Genomic DNA, 21611 nt, shown 5'->3' on the forward strand with positions numbered 1-21611 from the left:
AGTGGACCTGCCGCAGGCGTGCCTGTGGATGCTCCACCGGAGCCGCAGGACCAGCGGACCCTCCGCAGGCACGTCTGCAGGAGGTCCACCGGAGCCGCGGGACCGGCGACCGGCAGAGCGCCCCCCGCAGCGTGCCGCCCTGCTTGGGGCGGCGCAATTGCTAGAGCCGCCCCTGGTGCTAGTCTAGACTGTCCATGCTTTTTCCTTTTTCCCTTGCACGGCCAGGTAAACTAAGTTGGCACAAGGGAAGCACACTGTCCACCTCCAAAGAGTGACAGAGCCCCACTTCAGCTGCTCCTCTTAGAAGAAGTTTTGCTGAGTCAGGCAGAATTCTTCCGGGGACCTGTGCTGCTGCAGGGCTCCTTCTAAACCCATCACTATCCATTCCAGCATTGCATATGCTTACACTGTTAGACATCTAGAACAAAATAAACTCGACTGTGGCCAGGAGACCTAGAGAGAATTCCTGTAAAAATGCAATATTTGTGAAATTACTCCATTGGAGAGTATAAATGACCAACTAACATTAATGTGACATTGACAGATCAGTTAAGATCAGAGCCCTTGAGCAATTCACTGGTGAGTGGACTTCAAAGAGGTGTTAAAAGATACTATTGTGTATATAGACAATTCAATTGTTAGAATAGATTAAAATGAAATGTTAAGTTGCTAGTATATGTAGATTGTATTGGTCTTCGTCCATCTATACCGGGGTCGGCAACCTTTCAGAAATGCTGTGCCGAGTCTTCATTTATTCACTCTAATTTAAGGTTTCGCGTCCCGGTAATACATTTTAATGTTTTTTAGAAGGTCTCTCTCTACAAGTCTATGGGCTTGGCTACACTTACAAATTTGCAGCGCTGCAGCAGGGTGTGAAAACACACCCTCTCCAGCGCTGCAAATTGCGGCGCTGCAAAGCGCCAGTGTGGTCAAAGCCCCAGCTGTCCTTTATTCCCCACAGGGAGGTGGAGTACGGACAGCGCTGGGAGAGCTCTCTCCCAGCGCTGGCGCTTTGACTACACTTAGCGCTTCAAAGCGCTGTCGCGGCAGCGCTACCGCGGCAGCGCTTTGAAGTGCTAAGTGTAGCCACAGCCTCAATATTATATAACTAAACTAGTGTTGAGAATTGTAAAATAAACAAGGTTTTCAAAATGTTTAAGAAGCTTCATTTAAAATTAAATTTAAATGTTGATCTTATGCCGCCGGCCTGCTCAGCCCGCTGCTGTCTGGGGTTCTGTTCACCTAGGCCGGCAGCGGGCTGAGCGGGGCCTGCAGCTGGGACCTCGGCTGGCAAGGGTCCGGCAGCCAGAACCCCAGACCGGCAGCAGGCTGTGTGGGGCCAGCGGCCGGGACCCCAGACCGGCAGTGAGCTGAGTGGCTCAGCCCACTGCCGCTCAGGGGTTCCATCTGCCAGCTCCTGCCAACCAGGATCCCAGCTGCCGGACCCATTCAGCCCACTGCCGGTCTGGGGTCCCAGCCCTGCCCACATACAGTGGGTACCTACCTTCTCCCTGGTTCTGGCCCATTCTCTTCCTCTCTCTGCACTGAGTTGAGGGTGGGAGTGCACTGAGCACAGGGCTGGGGGTGAAGGATCTAGCCAGGAGCTAGAATGAGGGAGGGGGCTCATGGTTGGGGCAGGAGGTTTGGGTGTGGGGCACTTACCTGGGCAGCTCCCATTTGGTGCAAGGGGTGCAGGTGGGAATGTGGGGCAGGGGCAGGAGCTCCCCTTTGGTGCTCAGGGTGGGGGTGGGGATGTGGGGGGTGCAAGAGTCAGGATGTGGGGGGTGCGTGGGGTGGGGGGGCTGGGTATGTGGGGGGGTGCAAGTGTCAGGGCAGAGGGTTGGGGGCATGTGAGGGGGTGCAGGTGTCAGGGCGGGGGGGGGGCTGGGTATGTGTGGGGGTGCCAGAGTCAGGGCTGAGGTCGTGGGGGGGGGTGAAGGAGTCAAGCAGAGGGCTGGGTGTGTATGAGGGGGGTACAGGGCTCAGGGCGGGTGCCTGGGGTGTGTGTTGGGCTGCAGAGCTCAGGGCAGAGGGCTGGGTGTGTGTGGGGGGGGTCAGGGCAGAGGGCTGGAGGGGATATGCCCCTATTCCACCCACCTACCCCCTTCCCCAAGGCTCTGCCCCCGCTTCTTCTCTGCTCCTTTCCGACCCCCTCCCTCGCAAGGGCCATCAGCTGATCGGCCAGCAGGGAGGCAGGGACGGAGAGGAGGAGGAGGGGCAGGAACCCAGCACACTGCGGGGAGAGGCAAGGGAGCCAGCAGGACCAAGCTTCTGCCCATAGGCGTGCGCAGCACATTTCATTAGGGTGTGCACCCAGGGAGCCCTGCCCCCACCCTGCCCCCATCCACTCCCTCCTACTTCCTGCCCCCTGACTGCCCCCTCAAAACCCCCAACCCCCCCCTCCTTGTCCCCTGACTACCCCCTCCTGGGACCCCTGCCCCTAACTGCCCTCCAGGACCCCACCCCCTATCTAAGCCTCCCTGCTCCTTGTCTCCTGACTGCCCCGACCCTTATCCACATCCCCGCCCCCAGACAGACCCCCGGGACTCCCATGCCTATCCAACCGCTCCCCGCCCCCTGACAGGACCCTCAGAACTCCCGACCCATACAACTGCCCCTGCTCCCTGCCTGCCCCAACCCCTCTCCACACCCCTGCCACATGACAGACCCTCACAGAACTCCCAACTCATCCAACCCCCCCAGCTCCTTGTCCCCTGACCTCCCCCTCCAGAGACCCCCCACCCTAACTGCCCCCCCAGGACCCTCCTTGCTCCCGGTCCCCTGACTGCCCTGACCCCTATCCACCCACCGCCCCCTGACAGACCCCAGGACTCCCATGCCCCATCCAACCCACGCTGCTCCCTGACTGCCCCCCTCCAGAGACCCCCTGCCCCTAACCACCCCGCCCGGAATCCCACCCCCCATCCAACCCACCCTGCTCCCTGTCCCCTGACAGCCCCCACCCCAGGCCCGGACCCCTTACCACGAGGCTCCTAGCAGCATGTTCTGCTCTGCACAGAGCCAGAGATGCTGCCCTGCGGGAGCGGGCATCCCCGCCCTCCAGAGCATTGCGCATGCGGCGGCATGGCTCCAGGGGAGGGGGGAGTGTGTCTGCCTCCCCACGAAGCGAAACATTGCCCTGCGGGAGCGTGCAACCCCACTCTCAGAGCGCTGCGCGCGCATCGACATGGCTCCAGGGAAGGCGGGGGAGGGGCCGGTGGCTTGCTGCGCTTTGCCGGGCACTCCGGCCTGGGAGCGTGGACCCTGCGGCTTGCTGTGCCAGGAAAGTGGGGCCATTTTCCCACCCCTGCATTAGGGTGTGCCTGGGCATACCCAGCACACCCCATGTGCACGCCTCTGCTTCTGCCCCCTGCCCCCTGCCCCGGCGGGCGGGAGAACGCAGGGCGGAGAAGAACAGGCCGGGCCAGGCTGGGCGGGATTTTTAATGGCACGCTGCTGCCTGCCGGAACTCCAGGCAGCAGCATGCCATTAAAAATCGGCTCATGTGCCATAGGTTGCCGACCCCTGATCTATATCCTGTTTGACGTATATTAGGGTAACTGTGGCTATATCTTTTTTCATGTCTTGTAACTCTATGATTACCTTTGCATTTTGTATGAGTCTACTTAATTCACATTAGGTCAAAAAGCCTGTATTTATTGTTTAGGTGTGAATTTACTTAATACGTAGACAATGTAAAAGCTAATGAAGAGGTGCTTCTGCCTATCCCAGTATGTACTCTCCGGTAATTAGATAATCCTAGTGTAAAGTGTGTTCGTTTTAAGATAAGAATGCATTTGATGTGAAAGCTTAATGAAAACTGCTTTAGAACTGTAATTTAGGAAGCTTCCTGATTTCAAAGCAAGGGTCATTGGTTTGACAATGGAGATTCACAAACTGTCTACATTGCCCATTCTTCCGAAGAGGAAAACGCTGTTGTGATAGAAACACCTGCCAGGAAAATGGCTTGAGAGCGATCCTTCATCTCTGATCCATATGAACGCTGACGGAGGGTTCCAGATGCAAGACAGGGGTCCCCAAAAGCCATTTTAGGAAACCCTGAGGAACTTATGGAAAAATAGCAAACATTATATCTCTGCATCATTTGCATTACAAACACTAATTCACCTATAATGTATTTTATCTGCTTTAATCTCCCAGTAACTCTCTTTTTTTTTCTTAGCTAATAAATCTTTAGTTTATGAAAGAAATTGGCTGTCAGCACTGTCTTAGGTAAGATCTGGAGTATACCTTGACCTGAGGTATGTGACTGGCTTTTTGGGGCTGAAAGAACCTAATGCACATGTGGCCAACCTGAGCCTGAGAAGGAGCCAGAATTTACCAATGTACATTGCCAAAGAGCCACAGTAATACGTCAGCAGCCCCCAATCAGATCCACCCCCTGCCTCCCAGTGCCTCTCACCCACTGGCAGCTCCACCGATCAGTGCCTCCCACTCAGGGGAGGGGGCAGAAAGGGGTGGAGTGGGGGCAGGGCCTGTGGCAGAGCCAGGGGTTGAGCAGTGAGCACCCTCTGGCACATTGGAATGTTGGTGTCTGTAGCTCCAGCCCCGGAGTCGGTGCCTGTACAAGGAGCCGCATATTAACTTCTGAAGAGCCACATGTGGCTCTGGAGCCACAAGTTGGCCACCCCTGACCTAATGTGTGGTGAATATTGGCTGTAATAACTTTTCATCATTAAGTCCAGTTTGTCTGGGTGGTAAGTTTGGCTGGAGCGCCCAAGGGCACTGCCTGTGGCTCTGTGAACATAAGAATGGCCATACTGGGTCACACCAAAGATCTATCTAGCCCAGTGTCCTATCTTCTGACAGTGGCCAATGCCAGGTGCCCCAGAGGGAATGAACAGAACAGGTAATCATCAAGTGATCCATCCCCTGTAACCCATTCCCACTTTCTAGTCTCTGCTAGGGACACCATCCCTGCCCATCCTGGCTAATAGCTATTGATGGACCTATCCTCCATGAATTTATCTAGGTCTTTTTTGAACCCTGTTATAGTCTTGGCCTTCACAACATCCTCTGGCAAGGAGTTCCACAGGTTGACTGTGCATTGTGTGAAAAATACTTCCTTTTTTTTGTTTTAAACCTGCTGCCTATTAATTTCATTAGGTGACCCATAGTTCTTGTGTTATGAAAAGGAGTAAATAACACTTCCCTATTCACTTTCTCCACCCCAGTCATGATTTTATAGACTTCTATCATATCCCCCCTTAGTCATCTCTTTTCCAAGCTGAAAAGTCCCAGTCTTATTCATCTCTCCTCATATGGAAGCTGTTCCATACCCCTAATCATTTTTGTTGCCCTTTTCTGAACCTTTTCCAATCCCAATAGATTTTTTTTTAGATGGGGCGACCACATCTGCACACAGTATTCAAGACGTGGGTGTACCATGGATTAATATAGAGGCAATATGATATTTTATGTCTTATTATCTATCCCTTTCTTAATGATTCTCAACATTCTGTTTGCTTTTTTGACTGCCGCTACACATTGAGTGGATGTTTTCAGAGAACAATCCACAATGACTCCAAGATCTTTCTTGAGTGGTAACAGCTAATTTAGACACCATAATTTTATATGTATAGTTGGGATTATGTTTTCCAATGTGAATTACTTTGCAGGGTGAGGCTAATATAGTAAACCAGGAGCGCAAATTTGTTATTGGTTTGGTGATATCTAATTATAGAATATACCACTAGTTTGGAGTGTCTGACCTGAGATTGGCCTCTCGGGTGTAACCCACTGTGACAATTACATACATTTACCATTAATGAGCCACTATTAATTCATAGCTACATTGGAAAAACCACCAGAGTTTATTAGATGTGCCATCACATATAAATCTAAGACACAGTTTTCAATGATCAAGGTCTTTACTTACTGAGGAAAGGGGAGAAACAGAATGTAAGAGAATCTGGCTTGGTCTCGGACTCATGAGCAGGAACAGAATTAGATTTGTCCAATATCAGGCAATCATAAATTCCTCTGAAATATGTTCTGTAAGGTTTGTTCAGTAGCAAAGTATAATTTTCTTTCCCCATTCTATCTGCGCTATGGTAATTCAAATAATAATAACTAGAAAATCTCCTAAGAAATAATATAATTGCAGATTTCCACTTTCCATTCAGAGTTAACCATCTCTTTCCCAGATAAAAGTAAACACAAATCACAAGATTCCCTTCCTACATTTTTGACTTGCTTTACTTTTCTTTCTTTTGCTCACCTGCAAGGCTCCCTCAAGGTTCCCTGTTAAGAGATGCACACAGCCTATGTTGAAATAGATCCTGGAGGATGGCTCTTCGATACTGGAGAAGATTTTCAAGGCAGAGTCCCAGTCACCCTTATCCATAGCCAGAATTCCTTCATGCCAGCCTCTCACTAAGTCTCGATATGCCATTTTCTCTCTGTTTACACACAGATTTCTCTCTAAAATCCTTCAGGATCTGGATATCTTGGCAGCTGCCTAAAGCCTCACCCAGCTCTTTGCTGACAGACAGGTGCACCTGCCTGGAATTCAGGGCTAACAAGGAAGTTCAGCAGCCTCTAAGTCATACTTTGCTAAATACTCCCTTTATTACTCAATGGGTTCAGAAACACAAAGATTTAAAGGAAATGAGCAAAAGTAGGTGGAGTCAACCTAAATATTGACAGAAGAGACTGTTTAATCTCTGCCTGAACATAGATGGTGAGATTGCCATCTCGGTTGCACATATTTGTGTATAACTGAATGCAGGTCTGGCCTCAAATCTGTATAAAGCATATAAAACACAGATTTGTTCACCTATTGCATTGTACTCCAAGTTATTTCACTGAATTTCACAAAGAAAAGGTGGAATGCATAAAATTAGATAGTAAGCACTTCTGGCCAGGTGCTATGCCTTTCTCTGTGTTCTGCGAAGAGCCTGGTAAGCTTCTGGACACAGTCAAAAATAAAAAAATCATATCAATATAATACAGTAACTCCTCGCTTAACGTTGTAGTTATGTTCCTGAAAAATGCGACTTTAAACGAAAAAATGTTAAGCAAATCCAATTTCCCCATAAGAATTAATGTAAATAAGGGGGGTTAGGTTCCAGGGAAATTTTTTTCACCAGACAAAAGACTCTCTCTCTCTCTCTCTATATATATATATATATATATATATGTATGTATGTATACACACACACATATACACAGTATAAGTTTTAAACAAACAATTTAATACTGTACACAGCAATGATAATTGTGAAGCTTGATTGAGGTGGTGAAGTCAGAGGGTGGGATAACACAGCAACCTCTTTCAGCAGCACAAGAAGGAGAGGCAGATAAACAGTTACTAAGCTAATTCAGCAGTAGGAGAGGTAACTCACTGCCAGAGGCGGCTCTAGGTATTTCGCTGCCCCAAGCACGGCAGGCAGGCTGCCTTCGTCGGCTTGCCTGCGGGAGGTCCCCGGTCCCGCGGATTCGGCGGCATGCCTGTGGGAGGTCCGTTGAAGCCGCGGGACCAGTGGACCCTCCGCAGGCATGCCACCGAAGGCAACCTGCCTGCCGCCCTTGCAGCGACCGGCAGATCGCCCCCTCGTGGCTTGCCGCCCCAGGCACGCGCTTGGCGTGCTGGTGCCTGGAGCCGCCACTGCTCACTGCCCAATCTTCCTCTCTGGAATTTGGACCAGAGGAAGACAAGTCCTGGCTCCTTTGCCAGTTTGGAGCCATTTTCTTACTTGGAGAGACCCCCACAAATTGTAAGCCTGCTGAATCCACCTAGAGTATGTGGCTGCAAAGAGTGGGTGTGTGTTCTGAGAAACAAAAAGCCAATTTGATTAGGGACAAGAAGGGTACAAATAGGTCTCCCTGTTTGTGCAGCTTTTTTGTATTGAATGATGTTGTGGCCTAGTGAATCAGTGGGTTCCTCTACTTAGTGTTTTGGAATGACAGTCAAGTCCTAGTCCCTCTTTCTGGGGATATTCGGGTTGAATGGCAGTATCAAGAGCCCACTTACAATTAAGAACCATCTCCATTTTCTTTTCAGGGAGAGGAAGAACAGCTCTCCTTACATGCTGTTTGGAAGGTTTCTTTCCTGTGCCTGTAGCAACAGGTTCTGTCAAATAGCAGATCTTCAACTGAGTCATTTTGTGGGGCACTTTATAAGATAAGAGAGAGATCTTTCTATGGGGCCATATCCTGTCAAATACACCCCAATCACTTATTGCTCATTTTACAAAAATTCTGCAGACTAGGAATTCCATAAATCACTGGTGTGCCAGAGCATCACCTGAGAACTGCTGCTGCTCTCCTTTCTTTTTGGCAAGAATACAGTTCTGTTGATTAGCGGCTTTTGGAAGCCATAGTTCTGTATTTACATCTCATATCAGGATTTTATATTTTTCCTGTGCTAATTATGCAAAGTCTCTTACAAGAGGCTCTTAAGAAAACTAAGTAATCATGGGATGAGAGGTGAAGTTTTGTCTCATTGGATATTGACAGCTAGGAGAAAACAAGAAGTTTGAACTAATGATTGATCTTCAAGATGGCAAAAGATTAACAGAGTTGCCCTAAGGTCTGTATTAGAACTGGAGTGGTTTAATATGTAAATGATCTGGAATGAGGAGTGACAGGGAGCTGGGAATATTGGTCAATGACACAAGATTATTGAGTTTTAGTCAAGGCTAGGTAAGACTGTGAGGAACTGCATAGGGATCTAACAAAACTAGCTGACCGGGCAGTATGATGGCAGACAAGATACACTGGCAAATGAAAGGTTGCGCACAATAAGAAATAATTTAACCTATTCTTACATTTCATTTAGATCCCAGCAATGTGTATGCACTCAGGGGAAAGACCTGGATGTCACTGTGGATAGTTCAATGAAAACTTCTGTTCAATACATAGCAGAAGTCAAAAAGCAAATAAAATGTTAGGTAATCAAAATAACGGGAGAGAAAAAAATACTAAAACCATTATATAAACTGACATTACATTTTCATTTAGAATGCTGAGTAGTTACCCAAACTGAAAAAAGACAGAGCAGAAACAAAGGGAACTGAGTTCCCTGCAGAAAACAAAACCAATCCCCATGACAGCGGGGCTGGAAGTCTGGAGTCAACTGAGATTTAGTCTAAAAAGAGCAATATCGATGCTCCTGATGGGCTGGAATCTGGGCTCTGAGACCCTCCATCCTCCCCAGGTTTTGGAGCCTGGATTCTAGCCCAATCCAAATATCTACACTGCTATTTTTAGTCCAGTAGCAGGAGTCCTGCTGCTGCAAACCCAAGTCAGTTGCCCCCGGCTCTGCGACTCACTGCGGTGGGGTTCCTCTATTGACTGAGACAGGCAACAAAGGGTGGGGACTGGAAGGGCTCCACAGGAGCTCAGACTAAAGAGATCGGGCCTGCACAGAGGAGATAAGAAGAGGGGCCATGAGAGGGGCACCCGAAGCAAAGACGGGCAGTACACTGGGAGCCTCATTTACCATGTGCATAAGACAAGAATGTTGGCGGGGCCATTCGACAGGCGCGGTACAAGGTGGGGCCTGAGGCTAAAGAGCAGGTCCCAGAGAACGCGGACAGCCCGCTGGGGCGCGGGCACGAGGCAGACACCGCCTGAGGGCGCTATTCAGCCCGGCACGTTTCTGCACCGTTGTGGGAGGGCCCCCAAGCTGCGGCCGGCAGGGGGCGCTGCGGCAGGCGGCGTGTGTCACCGGGAACCCGCGCCGCCGGGCTGCGGGGAAGGATTTGGGCAACGCACCACAGAGCCCGGCCGCTGTTACCGGCTTCCGGCGCGTTGTGAGGTGAGTGGCCGGAGCAGCTCCCCGCACCCCGCCATGGGCCGGGCCTGGGACGCGGAGCCCAGACCCTGCCTGGCTGAGGGACCGGCCCGGAGCTGGGGGCAGAGCAGGGAGCGGCTCGTCTCTGTGAGAGGCCGGGAGCAGCTCGCTGCGGGCGCAGCCCTAGGGACGGCAGGTCCCAGCGGCTCCCCGAGTCCGGGCAGTGCTGGGCCCGTCGCCCCCCCGCACCTGGCGCCCCACGGCCTGCGCGGCTTGGATCCGCGCGCTGCTGGCTGGCGGGACCCCTCAGCGGGGTGCGAGCGCTCCTGGGCCGCGCCGCGCCGCTCCGCGCCGAAGAGGCGGGTGGCCCCGTGACGGGGTTCTGGGGCTCTGGCCAGCCCCTGCCTCCGCCCCAGCGCTGAGCGGGCGCTTGGGCTGTCGCAGTCTGCGCAACATTAAGCACGTCACAAACTTTTCACTGGGGCTTCGCTTGGTGAATACAAACGTGAGACTTAAAAAGGGGAGACTGAACATACAATGTCTATTGAACATACGATAGTGGCCAAAGGACTTTGGTGTTTTTGGAGACCAAAAACAGCTTCGGGAGACAACAGGAACCGACCTGTTCTTTTTGAGGGGTTGTGGGGATAGTTTGGTTTTGTAAAACAGAACTGAGACTTATTAGTTGGCAACTGATGCCTTAATGAAACTTGCCAAGCAGTGCTTTTTGCTAACACACTACTAGCTAAATTCATGAAGTTTCCCATTCTTACCACAGAAAGCCACTAATGGTCAATATTTTTATGTTGTAATCTCTGGTTGGGTTTATTATGACCCTTCACCTGTAAGCTGTTGTTGAAATAAAATGATGGAAATATATCACTACCATCAATCCCTCGTTTCCTGGTACAGTGATGTACCTTCCTTTAAGCAGTGATGTGAATTTGCAATTTTCAGCGCTGCCATTAGATGTCAGTATGGCACTAAAGAGCTAGGAGAGTTGCCCAATGTAAGACCATACACAGTTCAATATTTATGTAGCATCCTTCTTACACAGCATCACAGAATGCTTTAGGGAAAGGAGAAAAGGAAGATTTACAGATGCGTGTTTAAAAAAGAGATTGCCTCAACTGATAGCATTCCAGTTAGTTGAGGCAGAATAAGGAGTGCAAAACAGGTGATGTTATCTGGAATATTATTGTGCTAATCACAAGATGCAGGGATTTAAATAGGAAGAAATAGGCTTCGTCTACATTAGCAGTTTTGTTGGCAAACCAGTCAAGGGTGTGAAAAAACACACCTTTGACCAACATAAGTGTCACCGGCAAAAGTGCTAGTGTGGACAGTGCTATGTCGGCAGGAGATACTCTCCTGCCAGCATAGCTAACACTGCTCATTGGGGTGGTTTAATTATGCCGGCAGAAATTAATGACACATTGCAAGATTTAAAGTAGTGTCCAAATGCTGAAACTGAGCAGTAGATGCAAAGAAGCTGTCCCATTATAGAACTTTTTATGAATTATGTTGAAATTCCTCAAAAACAAACACATCTGCCCCATCTGATCAATATATAAACTATTGTCATGACAGAATCTTGTCATTGCTGATCAACAGTATATGCAAGTGATCAATACAGTGTTTCACACTATCTTTTCTGTGCTGTCATCTCCAAGACGGAATAACCATTGTCTCAGAAACAGAGAAATCTTTGACGCGTATGGAAGTCTCTAAAAATTAAAATGTTGATTTTTTTTAATGCCATTGGGCCAGAGCTATGGTTTTTATTAAAAAAACAGATAAAGTTCAGTGACTTTATTAGTAATAATACTTTGTCCTTTTATATAATACCTCACATCTCAAAACGCTTCACAATTCTGCCAGGTACTCTAGACAGCTTGTTATCCACTTTTTTACTCTGAGGGAAGTGACTTGCTTATGGTCAGACAACAGGTAACATGGGTAATTTCCAGTGCTTTTTCTAACAGCTACACACAGGGAACAAGAAGATACTCCAATATATAGTGAAATGCATCCCAAAAATCCAATGTATGCCTGGACATAAGTTCCTCAGACAGTCTTTTGTAGATGGGGAGATAGAATCTGCAGTAGTTATGTGCAGAAGAAGGAGCCATATTTGGCTCACCTGGTGCACAGATAGTTTTATAATCACTTTTTGTTATAGTTTTGCACTTGCAGTAATTTAACAGGTTTTTGTTAAAAAAATCTGTTTTTATTCTAACATATTTAGTCAGGGGAAGGGTTTGAACAGCTCATCTGAAACTGCGTCAGATTAACATTATGCACAGAACTCATTTGTGAGTTCAGAGAAGGAAACCTAAACCCCACAAAGTTTTGCTTTGAAGGTTTTGTGTACCTCCATGCCACAAAAAGTTTCTTTTCTAAAGACACTTAACAGTTTTTGTTAGTCCTTAAGATGAACTATGTTAAAGGTGAAATGCAAAGATGAAATGAGCATAGCCCTTGGAAAAAGGTAGCCCTATGTGAGAATAGAAACATGATCACTGTATTCGGTATATATCACATTAGAATTCTAATAATCAAGGTGCTTGTTAGATATTTCATATAATAGAAAAGGGATAAACTGGTATTTCACATATGTGTACATGTGCTCTTTGTCTTTTAATCAGCCCCTGCTCTTCATTATGCAGCTGTGACCAAATGTAAATATGAGGGTACTGACATTGAAGAGCAGTTCCTTTCTTGTTAACATACTCTGTGCTCTCATTGACGTTCTTTACTACAGTCTTACAGTGCAATTTATTTGTGGACATTGTTGACATTTGGGTGAACATATCACAGTGCACTTAATGGCACATTAACCTAGCTGTGCAGATACGTTTTATAGATGGGATGTATAGTAACTAGACTGTAGGCATACTCTATTGAACCTTGCTACCATGAATTTCTGGCATGCATGTCTTGCTCTTACATCCGCTTATCAGATGAGAGGAGTAGCTGGTAAATAACGGTCTCCAGAAACTCACCAGGATATAGTGTAAGGCTGTGGTTTCTCTGGTAGCAACAGTTAAGGTTGCAAAAGGTTTTCATTATCATCCTGTATTTTCTTTTGCTCATATCTTTCCCCAAAATTCTCATTCTGGACGGAAAGTTTCCATGCTTGGTATATGTTCTAAGGTGATTACTTAAAATAAGTTTCAAGTGAATTCTTTTAGTCATGTTTGGGTTATGTGTCTCTGAAATAAAAATTCCCACTTTAAGAACATTCAGGAGACTGTTTTTCCACTTTTAAAAGCTGATCTTTTAAAAGTAGTCTTCCTCAAGGAAGGAGTTGTTAAGTTGGAAAAAGAATTGAGTGGAAAATAACAAAATCAATGCATGTGGGATTGAGCACAGTAGGAATTTTCCACTGCTTGCAAAATGCACATTTAAATGTTTGCTGGATACAACTGACTCACTTTGTTTTTTGTCAGATATAAAATGGCTTATAACTTTTGGGAAACTATTAATAATCATATTGATTATGGTAGTGCCTGAGGGCCAAACAGTAGTACTGTACAAACAAAAGTAGGATTGTATCCATTTGGGATTTAAACTTCACATTTTTGGAAATAAAGGGGAATTTTCTTGGAAATGGATTGATTTTGTCTTTTTGAATTACGGGACAGAATTGCAGCTTTTTTACTTTCAACTCAGAAATGATCAGTGTTACAAACTCGATGCAAGGCATGTTACAGCTAGCCCTCAGAGGGAAAGAGACCCGTGAGAAGTTTGATAAAAATTCGCCACATAATTGAAAAATATTTTTTCCGATAAGCAATTGCTGCAGTTGCCAGAGGGACATTACATGAGTGTGAACGGGAGTGAGATGGTCTCTCTGCTAAGCTGTGGTCCATGTGGGATGTGGAAATATGGCCCAGTTAACATTGGTTTTAAAATGCTTAACTTTTGCATTTTTCACTCTTTAGTGAATTTAACTGTGCAACCCTAATATTACATTAGTGGAGATTTTGCATTTAGTAAGTTGTAGAGATGTTAGCAAGTGTTTATGGCCCCATTTCAGGAAAGCAATTAATCCTCTTCAGGTTAGCACTTAAATACTTGCTTAACATTAAGCATGTGCTTAAATTCCATTGACCTCAGTGGGATTTGTACATGTGTTTAAGGGCTGTCCTGAATTAGGGACTAAGTATGTAGAGAAATGAGTAAACGCTAACAGGTTTGTTTAATTCCTTTTAGTGGTATACAGAGGTGGAATTATTCTGTCATCACTGAACAGGCAACACATGCCCTGTCCTCCTTCTGGGTAAGTTTGCTGGTCCACTAGACCTAAATTTATTTAAGCTAATATTGATGGGTAGTTTTGCAAGCTGAATGACTCTGTTTTCATAGTTTGACAGTGAAATTTAAAAAATAAACTCTGCTCTGAAGATCAATTTTATCATGACTTGTCTAGTGTAGAGTTTGTCCATGATAGGACTGCACCAGATCAAAAAGCACATGTAGCATGTTTGCAAGGTGTTCTGCTAGCATATTTTGTTCATGTAGATGCATTAAAGCAAACCTGAACATTGGCAAAGTCACAGCTGTGAAAGCTTGTAGCAAGGACTTACTCACCACCATTATTGTTTATATGGCCATTCTTACTGGTGATATCCTTTCGAACGAGCTGTGTTTTATGATATAGCAGTCATAACTGGGAACAGTTTTGGGAGGTTCCTGTACCTTTTGATCTGTGGACTTCATTTGTGATTCCCATTGGCATTGCAAAGGTTGGATTTATCTGTGTCTGAACCATGCCATTTCATTTCATGATCCAGAATGTTAGAGGGAATTTCCATATTTAGTACATTCAGACTCCTTTGAACAGAGTAGAAGCCCAACTAGAGAAGCCTAGAGGATCTCACATGTCCATGCTAAGCAAATAGGATATCAGTTTATAAGGTCTTTTCAAAATGACCACCTCACTCCAGTTCCTCATAGACACAGTAAATTGCAGGGATTTGGAGCAATCACATTTTTGTTTTGCTCCAACTCCAGGCATAAAACCTACTGGTCCGCGCTCCAGCTCCAGGCTCCGCTCCAAAGCCCTGGTAAATTGTGTAGAACTCAGTTTATCTGCCTTGGAAGGGCAACACTGAGCTATTGGAGCTTTGGTTTCAAGTGTGTATGTGTGTGGTTGTAGGTATTTTTAATCTGAAGTTTAGACTACCAAAACATCCCCCCAGCAGGGCCTGTGGATTAAAAAGTAACCAAAGACATTTGCAAAGGAGTAATTCACAAATTAGCTCTATTTGATTTATTTTTCCCTGTTGTTCAAGTGGGAATGAAGTTTGCATAGTTATTAGAAATGCCATAAAAATCTGATTCCATTCTGAGCAGTCACCACTGTACATATTCTAAAACTTCATCTTTAATTTCACTAGGGGGCGGACTTGCATATTAAAAATATTTGGATTGCCACACAGATCAGCATTAGCAAGATTACATTTCTGTTAGAGAGATAGATACTGATGTAAACATAATTCTTAATTTGATGTTCTGCAGAGTACAAAGTTTAGGCTCTGGGATATCACTCATACTCTGTGTGGGAGGTACTAGCAGTCTATCAGCAAACTATCACACTTTCTTAACTATGGGTTTAATTACCTAAATAATATGCTTTTATCAGTGTCGTTACACTATGGATTGGCATGATCCCATACATGTGTTCACTTGAGCGCTGTTACAGTTCCTTTTGTATTTTTTAATGCTCCCATCGCCATTTCTTAAAAAAATAATAATAATAAAAAAATCCTCTTTAAGTATAGAGCACCAAAAACCACCCCCATTAGTTGGCAGCCGGTATCAAGTGGAGTGCCCCAAGGGTTGGTGCTGGGGCCGGTTTTATTCAATATCTTCATTAACGATCTGGAGGATGGTGTGGACTGCACCCTTAGCAAGTTTGCAGATGACACTAAACTGGGAGGAGTGGTTGATACGCTGGAGGGTTGGGATTAGGATACAGAGGGACCTAGACAAATTAGAGGATTGGGCCAAAAGAAATATGATGAGGTTCAACAAGGACAAGTGCAGAATCCTGCACTTAGGACGGAAGAATCCCATGCACTGTTACAGACTAGGGACCGAATGGCTGGGCAGCAGTTCTGCAGAAAATGACCTAGGGGTTACGGTGGACGAAAAGCTGAATATGAGTCAACAGTGTGCCCTTGTTGCCAAGAAGGCTAATGGCATTTTGGGTTGTATAAGTAGGGGCATTTCCAGCAGATCGAGGGATGTGATCATTACCCCTCTACTCAGCACTGGTGAGGCCTCATTTGGAGTACTGTGCTCCATTTTTGGGCCCCACACTACAAGAAGGATTGTGGACCAAATTGGAGAGAGTCCAGCGGAGGGCAAACAAAAATGATTAGGGGGCTGGAGCACATGACTTATGAGGAGAGGCTGAGGGAACTGGGATTGTTTAGTCTGCAGAAGAGAAGAATGAGGGGGGATTTGATAGCTGCTTTCAACTACCTGAAAGGGGGTTCCATAGAGGATGGATCTAGACTGTTCTCAGTGGTAGAAGATGACAGAACAAGGAGTAATGGTCTCAAGTTGCAGAGGGGGAGGTTTAGGTTGGACATTAGGAAAAACTTTTTCACTAGTAGGGTGGTGAAGAACTGGAATGGGTTACCTAGGGAGGTGGTGGACTCTCTTTCCTTAGAGGTTTTTACGGTCAGGCTTGACAAAGCCCTGGCTGGGATGATTTAGTTGGGTTTGGTCCTGCTTTGAGCAGGGAGTTGGACTAGATGACCTCCTGAGGTCCCTTCCAACCCTGAGATTCTATGATTCTATGATTAACTCTTGGGTTCTAATCCCAGCCCTGACTCCCTCTATGACTTTGGGCAATTCATTTAATGTCTCTTCTTCAGATTCCCATTTATAATATGCAGGATAATAATTCCTACTTTACAAGGAGATTGTGAGAATGAATTAATTAATGTGCATAAAGTGCTTTGAAATTGAAAAGTGTTTATAGTGTTAAGTATTATTGAAGTGTTGAGAAAAGTGGCAAAAGCTATGAAAATCAAAATTAAAACAAGTGCTCCCTCCTGAACTCTTACCAGTGAGGGGTGGGATTTTGTGTTTTGTTCTTTTAATACTTTAAAGCAGGGGTAGGCAACCTATGGCACGGGTGCCGAAGGCGGCACGCGAGCTGATTTTCAGTGGCACTCACACTGCCTGGGTCCTGGCCGCTGGTCCGGGGGGGCTCTACATTTTATTTAATTTTAAATGAATCTTCTTAAACATTTTAAAAACCTTATTTACCTTACATACAACAATAGTTTAGTTATATATTATAGACTTATAGAAACAGACCTTCTAAGAACGTTAAAATGTATTAGTAGCACGCGAAACCTTAAATTAGAGTGAATGAATGAAGACTCGGCACACCACTTCTAAAAGGTTCCGACCCCTGCTTTAAAGTAAAGGGAAGTAATCTGCTTTAGCTTTGAATTTCCTAGCTATTGTCTCATAAGACTAGCCTTATTCGCATTTAGGAGTCATGGCTTTTCTGTGACTATACTCTGACTTACTGACATTGATTTTTAAAAAAAAAAAATGCATACCCACTCAGTTTAATTTGATACAGTTTCTGAATAATTCACATTGGATCATACCCAGACTGAGTAGTCTTACTTAAGTACATGGCACTTACTTCATATACCAGACCCATGGCTGTATACCATACATCTCAATTTCAGTGCATTGCTTTACTGTAACTGTAAATTCCCTCTCCAGTTTCAGTAATATTCATTAGTTGCTGTATAGCCATTTTCATCTACAGACCTCAAAGCACTTCACAAAGATGGGCCAATATTTTTATTTCCTTTTACAGATAGGGAAACTGAAGTACAGAAAGAGATAGTGAATTGGCCTAAATCATACAATAGGTCAGTGACAAAGCTGGGAACAGAACCCCATTCTTCCCTGTCTGCTGGGCCACACTACTTCATAGTGTCTTTCAGCAGAGCCTCTTAAGAAGTAGGCGTTATCTGTATTACACAGATGGTGAGAGGTTATGTGATTTGTCTGTGGTCACTGAGGACATGTGTCTCTGAACCTACCATGGAATTCATATCTCCTGACTCCAGATCCTGTGCTTTAGCCACCAGATTGTTCTTTGCTTTATGCCTTAAAGAGTTCTGTCATTTGCTGTGAACTCCTAAAATGCTACAGGTCTGTAATTTTATTTTTGGGATGCAGACTAATTTTTAAAGATGAAGTACTGCCCACCCTATCCCCTCCCCTCTCCTGCTTTCCCCAGGTTTTCTCTGTAAGAATGGGAGGCCTCTAGCAGATGCCTTCTCTCCCTCTAGTACTGTTCCATAATCATTGTAGGCAGGAAGTGCAGCAATTGGGAGGGGAGGGGAGACAGAGAATTTACTGCCCACAAGTCCTCCCCTACTTCCACTGATCAGATGCTGGCAATGGGAGGAAAGCAGGAGCTGACCCCTGATGTGACTGACTACTGAACTGTTGGAAGGATGGGGTCTTGAGCCCCTCACACAGACCTCCATGCAGTTGATTGGCATGAGCCAAGAACTGATGGAACTGAATCCTTGTTTAGCAGGGACTCAACTGGCCAGTCTTGCAAAGTGGAATTCTCCTGCTCAGGGCAGTCGAAGACCATGGCCAGAGCTTTAAAAGCATTTAATTCCTGCAATTGTGTTAAAAGCTTGGGGTTCTGAACTCATAAACAGCTTCTTAGCTTTGTTCCAGAGGTGGCTGCTTTTCAGTGAGAGGCAAAATTAATAATGTATATATTGTTCTGAAATGCTTTGGGATATTCCAGAATGAAAGGTAGTGTCAGCATGTAAATGTTAGATGGTGGTATTACAATCATCATTGTATCTTCATCTTCTAAGAAAAAAATCTTTTGTGCCAGAATGGCAAACATGAAATGGCATAAGCACAGATTTTCCAGATAGGATTCTGAGGTGACATTTTTTATATCATATTCCCACTTAGGGGTAGGAAGGGGGTGGTTTTAACTCTTTCTGAAGGGCTTTACCCTCATGATTCCCATCAGTGATTACAGAATTTGAATGACAAAAACTTGTATCTCAAAAATTCTCCCCTTACTTACATACTATGCCATGTCACACTTACTCATCTTCTCCCTACTTTACCACACACACCAGGTGGGCATTGTGAAACAAAATCATGGAGTATGATTCTCCATACAAGATGGTCAAGGGAAGCCCCAGATGCTTGTATGAAATACTTTTCTCTTCTGTGGCATACTGTCTCCCTACAATATTTTTTCTCACAGTTCAGTTCCACAAACTAACTGGAAAGGCTAATTTAGTTTTATGGCACAGTTTATATTTTGGTTTGCATCTTTGAAGACTCATCTGAGTTGTATAATGACATGTTTGCATGTGTTAGCCAATAACTTAACAATGACATATGAGTGTTAAATGTCATTAATATGCTCCAGCATCCTCCTTCCTTGAGGGCTGTAATCAGTTCCAGGTACCATCTGATTTTTATTTAAACAGACTGCTACAGTCCTTAGTCCCATCTCCAGTTACATTTCAGTATTGTGCTTAGAATGTTCTGCCAAGTTCTTCTCCTCATTTTTTAATATACATCAGTAATGGTGCAACTGTTTAGGATCTAGAGACCAATGGGGGTGTTTCTGGTGGAGTTCCAAAGATGGAGTAATGATGGTAACTTCTTGAGCACCTCTTTAAAGTTACTGGGAGAACCAGTGCCTAAGGATTTTGAGTCTCATGTGTTTTTGTTGGTTTCAGTACACCCTGCGTATTAAGATGCTGTGCTGATGTGCACAGGCAGTGGCAGCCACTGCACAAAGTTTTATACATAAATAAGAATGTATGTCTGAAAAGAAAATGTGCTAAAAGCTATTTGGAAGAAAATAGGGCACGTGCTAGTAAAAAGGGGGGAAATCAGGAGAGGAAGAGAGGGATTGGCTGTTGGTTAGAGGAAAACATGGACTTTATGTTGGTCCTTCATCTGGATTAGTTCAGGAAAATGGCAGGGTCTAATGTGATAATGCAAATTGAGTGAGCTGCTTTCTTGTCACCAGCAATGCTCCTTTGAGTGAGATCTAACCCCCACCATGAGTAGAGAGGAGCTGTTTAGATAAGAGCTCAATGGTTTTGGCAGCCTGACATGGAATAGATTAAATACCAAAGAGTAAATAGCTCTAAGCAGAACAAATGCAAAACTTTTGGGAAATATTTAAAGAAAGTAAAATGAATAAATAATTTTGTGTACAGTGTCCAGAGTGATTTTAAAACACTCTTGTTCCCTGTCCGAATAAATGCTTCTTTCAGCCAAACAGAACTTGTTTTCCATGATTTATTACACCAGTTAAAATATAAGCCCTGTGTGTAGAGCTGTCAGTTTAACAGAACAGCTTTCTTTCTCCTTTCAGATTTAAGCCACATGTTGTTGTATCAACAGAGTCTTTGTCTCTGCTCAGTTATGAGTTACCACTATTTTTTAAAAGCAAAAATATGTGATTTTTAATAGTCCCATTTAGGGATGTAAAAGGTTAACCCGTAAGCATTAGGCTTACCAATTAACCGACCTTAACCATTAACCCCAGCGGCTCCGTGCCAGCAGCAGATACCCCTGCCCTTGCCGCGCTGGGCCAGCAGGAGGGCCCCTGGCCACATTGGGCCGGCAGAAGGCCGGCTGGCCAGAGGGACCCCAGCCCCAGCCATGCCGGTGGAACCCCAGCTACCTCAGTTAATGGTTAACCAGTTAGACAATATAATTTTAATCGTTTAACTGGTTAACTTTTTAAACCGATATTTGCATCCCTAGTCCCATTACAGAAAAGCCAAGGGTGAGCTATATGGAGGTGAATACCAAATTGTGACTCTTTAAATAATGTGAAGGTTGTGATGCAAACTTATCGGTCAAAGATGGGCTTTTCAGCCTCTACTCCCTTCACCATTGTGGAGGAAGACCCAACAGTGTGACGTGAGGATACACTGTTATCCTTAGCATAGAATTTTCTAGCTTTTCCCAGCTTATGCAGTGATATTAAGCATAGCCTTTTCTACTTAAATCTAATTTCCTTTCTTTTAAAAAATTGATCTTTTGTAGAAGCTTATAATTCACATTTCCTTCCTTCCTACTCCCCCACAGAGAGTGGAACAGTCCTTTTTGCAGACCTCCTGCTTTCCCAGAATTTATCAATTGGATATTACTGATGTTCTTTTTTCTTGAATAAATATATATTTAGTTAGCAAAGTTGCAGCTTCTTAAGACATCTGCATATAGATGCAAAACTGAGAATTAGCGCTGGTCCAATAGAGTAAAACAGTACTCTAAATTAGCTGTGCCTGACAATTTGAAACCTAGAATTGGCCTTTCTCTCCAGCAATGCAAGAGGTCACCTGACCATTCCCATATATTGGAGGAGCATGGAGAAGGAGTTCAGAAGCCCTGCTTCTGCCATTTCCTCCCTCCCTCCTCCCCAAGCTGCCAGATTGATGAGGTGAATACAGCCAAAGAAGGAACAGATGCAGTTCCTGTCTCAGAGGTTCCAGTTTGTGCTGTGCTGTTGTCAGCCCCCAGCACCTCCTTTGTTCTTCCTCTGATGTCAGTGCAGTGGATCCTGCCTAAAGTGTTGAGATAGTTGTGTGTGGTGATGTGTAGAGAGGCCAGAATGAATATGGGTCCCAACACACAAGGAGTCCCTCTGGTGTTTAAAGAGTCTGCACTACGGTCCAGTTCCATATGGAAGGGTTATCCTAAACAGTCCAAGAAAATGGTCTCCTTAGAGATTAAATAATCCATGGCAGGAAAAGAAAGAAGCTGTTAGAATCATAGAATCTCAGGGTTG

At 45.2% G+C, this 21611-nt stretch overlaps 2 protein-coding genes across 8 annotated transcripts in view; one reads left to right on the forward strand and one right to left on the reverse strand.

Annotated features, from left to right (window-relative positions):
* NOXA1 (NADPH oxidase activator 1) overlaps positions 1-6485 on the reverse strand; it is a 39834-nt gene extending 33349 nt beyond the window's left edge. For all 3 annotated transcript variants that reach the window (XM_044992229.1, XM_044992228.1, XM_044992227.1), the window contains exon 1: positions 6242-6485. In XM_044992229.1, coding sequence (XP_044848164.1) covers positions 6242-6415 — 174 coding nt within the window. In that variant the 5' untranslated portion in view covers positions 6416-6485. The remainder of the gene's footprint in view (positions 1-6241) is intronic.
* Positions 6486-9719: 3234 nt separating this feature from the next.
* EXD3 (exonuclease 3'-5' domain containing 3) overlaps positions 9720-21611 on the forward strand; it is a 614390-nt gene continuing 602498 nt past the window's right edge. For 3 of the 5 annotated variants that reach the window (XM_044992564.1, XM_044992566.1, XM_044992568.1), the window contains exons 1-2: positions 9720-9784; positions 13979-14045. The gene's annotated coding sequence lies outside the window, so the exon portion shown is untranslated. Of the gene's footprint in view, positions 9785-10911; positions 10938-13978; positions 14046-21611 lie in introns of those variants that run through there. The other 2 variants (XM_044992567.1, XM_044992565.1) reach the window with 1 other exon arrangement.

The sequence above is a fragment of the Mauremys mutica genome, chromosome 18 (genome assembly GCF_020497125.1).
Source record: "Mauremys mutica isolate MM-2020 ecotype Southern chromosome 18, ASM2049712v1, whole genome shotgun sequence".
NCBI lineage: Eukaryota > Metazoa > Chordata > Testudines > Geoemydidae > Mauremys > Mauremys mutica.